A 1,720-nucleotide genomic window follows, 5' to 3' on the forward strand; every position below is an offset into this window, starting at 1 on the left:
CTCAGTATTGGGAGGGGGAGGGGTCAGGAGAAGGGGGGGCCCCCTCAGTATTGGGAGGGGGAGGGGTCAGGAGGGGGGGGGCCCCCTCAGTATTGGGAGGGGGAGGGGTCAGGAGAAGGGGGGGCCCCCTCAGTATTGGGAGGGGGAGGGGTCAGGAGAAGGGGGCCCCCTCAGTATTGGGGGAGGGGTCAGAATGTTTCATCCTCGGGGCTCTCACTGTGAACTCTTCTCCCCCGTAGGTCTCTCCATCGTGATTGGGGACGTCCTCCGTCAGATCCCCCTGGCCGTCCTCTTTGGAATCTTCCTGTATATGGGGGTCACCTCGCTGAATGGAATCCAGTTCTACGAGCGATTTAAGTTGTTGCTAAAACCCCCAAAACATCACCCGGACGTCATGTATGTGAAGAAGGTGCGCACATATGACATCACCATGATTGGCTCTCCGCTGAGTGGGTGGGATGGGGGAGGGGCAGATTTTGGTTCTTGTATTGAGTGTCATGGTCATCCTCCAGGTGCGCTCCCTCCGGATGCATCTCTTCACGGTTCTGCAGTTCCTCTGCCTGGCGGTGCTCTGGGTCGTCATGTCCACGGCGGCGTCTCTGGCGTTTCCCTTCGTCCTGATCCTGACCGTCCCGCTGCGCATCTTCCTGCTGCAGAGGATATTCACCGAGCGGGAGATGAAATGCGTAAGTCTGGCTCCACCCGCCTCTATGGTCCCTCCCATCTCTCTGGCTCCACCCTCCTCTCTGGCTCCACCCGCCTCTATGGTCCCTCCCATCTCTCTGGCTCCACCCGCCTCTATGGTGCCTCCCATCTCTCTGGCTCCACCCTCCTCTCTGGTCCCACCCATCTCTCTGGCTCCACCCACCTCTATGGTCCCTCCCATGTCTCTGTCTCCACCCATCTCTCTGGCTCCACCCTCCTCTCTGGCTCCACCCGCCTCTATGGTCCCTCCCATCTCTCTGTCTCCACCCATCTCTCTGGCTCCACCCACCTCTATGGTCCCTTCCATCTCTATGGTCCCTCCCATCTCTCTGGTCCCTCCCATCTCTCTGGTCCCTCCCATCTCTCTGGCTCCACCCTCCTCTCTGTCTCCACCCACCTCTCTGTCTCCACCCACCTCTCTGTCTCCACCCATCTCTCTGTCTCCACCCATCTACCCCCCCCTCTGTGTCCCCCCCCCCCTCTCTGTCTCCACCCTCCTCTCTGTCTCCACCCATCTCTCTGGCTCCACGCATCTCTCTTTCTCCACCCGTCTCTCTGGCTCCACCCACCTCCTCCCCCTGCAGACGGTAAGCCTCCATGGCTCCGCCCACACACACGCCGGCATTCTCTGCTGAATGTACATCTTTGTGAATGATATTATTATACCGGATTTATTTAGCGCCAACAGTGTGCGCAGCGCAGAACAATATAAGGAAGACACCATTGTACGGAGGGCCCCGCCCCTGAGGGCTTACACTCTAATAGGGGAGGGGCCAGTGATACATGAGGAGGGAGCTGTGTGGGGATGAATGGTTGAGGTGGGATCGGCTTCCCTGAAGAGATGAGTCTGTAGGGATCGCCTAAAGGCAGTCAAGGCGGGAGATAGATGGACAGGTCGGGGTAAAGAGCTCCATAGGATAGGAGAGACTCTAGAGAAGTCCTGGAGGCGAGCATGAGAGGAGGGGATGAGGAGATGGAAAGCAGGAGGTCTTGGGATGAGCGGAGGGGGCGGTTA

At 59.0% G+C, this 1,720-nt stretch overlaps 1 protein-coding gene across 1 annotated transcript in view; it reads left to right on the plus strand.

The window, feature by feature from the left end:
* LOC108803803 (anion exchange protein 2-like) overlaps window positions 1-686 on the plus strand; it is a gene marked incomplete at both ends in the record, with an annotated part of 18,710 nt that extends 18,024 nt beyond the window's left edge. The window contains 2 exons of the mRNA XM_018575603.1: window positions 240-409; window positions 513-686. Coding sequence (XP_018431105.1) covers window positions 240-409; window positions 513-686 — 344 coding nt within the window. The remainder of the gene's footprint in view (window positions 1-239; window positions 410-512) is intronic.
* Between the last annotated feature and the right edge of the window lie 1,034 nt (window positions 687-1,720).

The sequence above is a fragment of the Nanorana parkeri genome, unplaced genomic scaffold, assembly GCF_000935625.1.
Source record: "Nanorana parkeri isolate BGI_ZX_2015 unplaced genomic scaffold, ASM93562v1 scaffold4239, whole genome shotgun sequence".
NCBI classification, from domain to species: Eukaryota; Metazoa; Chordata; class Amphibia; order Anura; family Dicroglossidae; genus Nanorana; species Nanorana parkeri.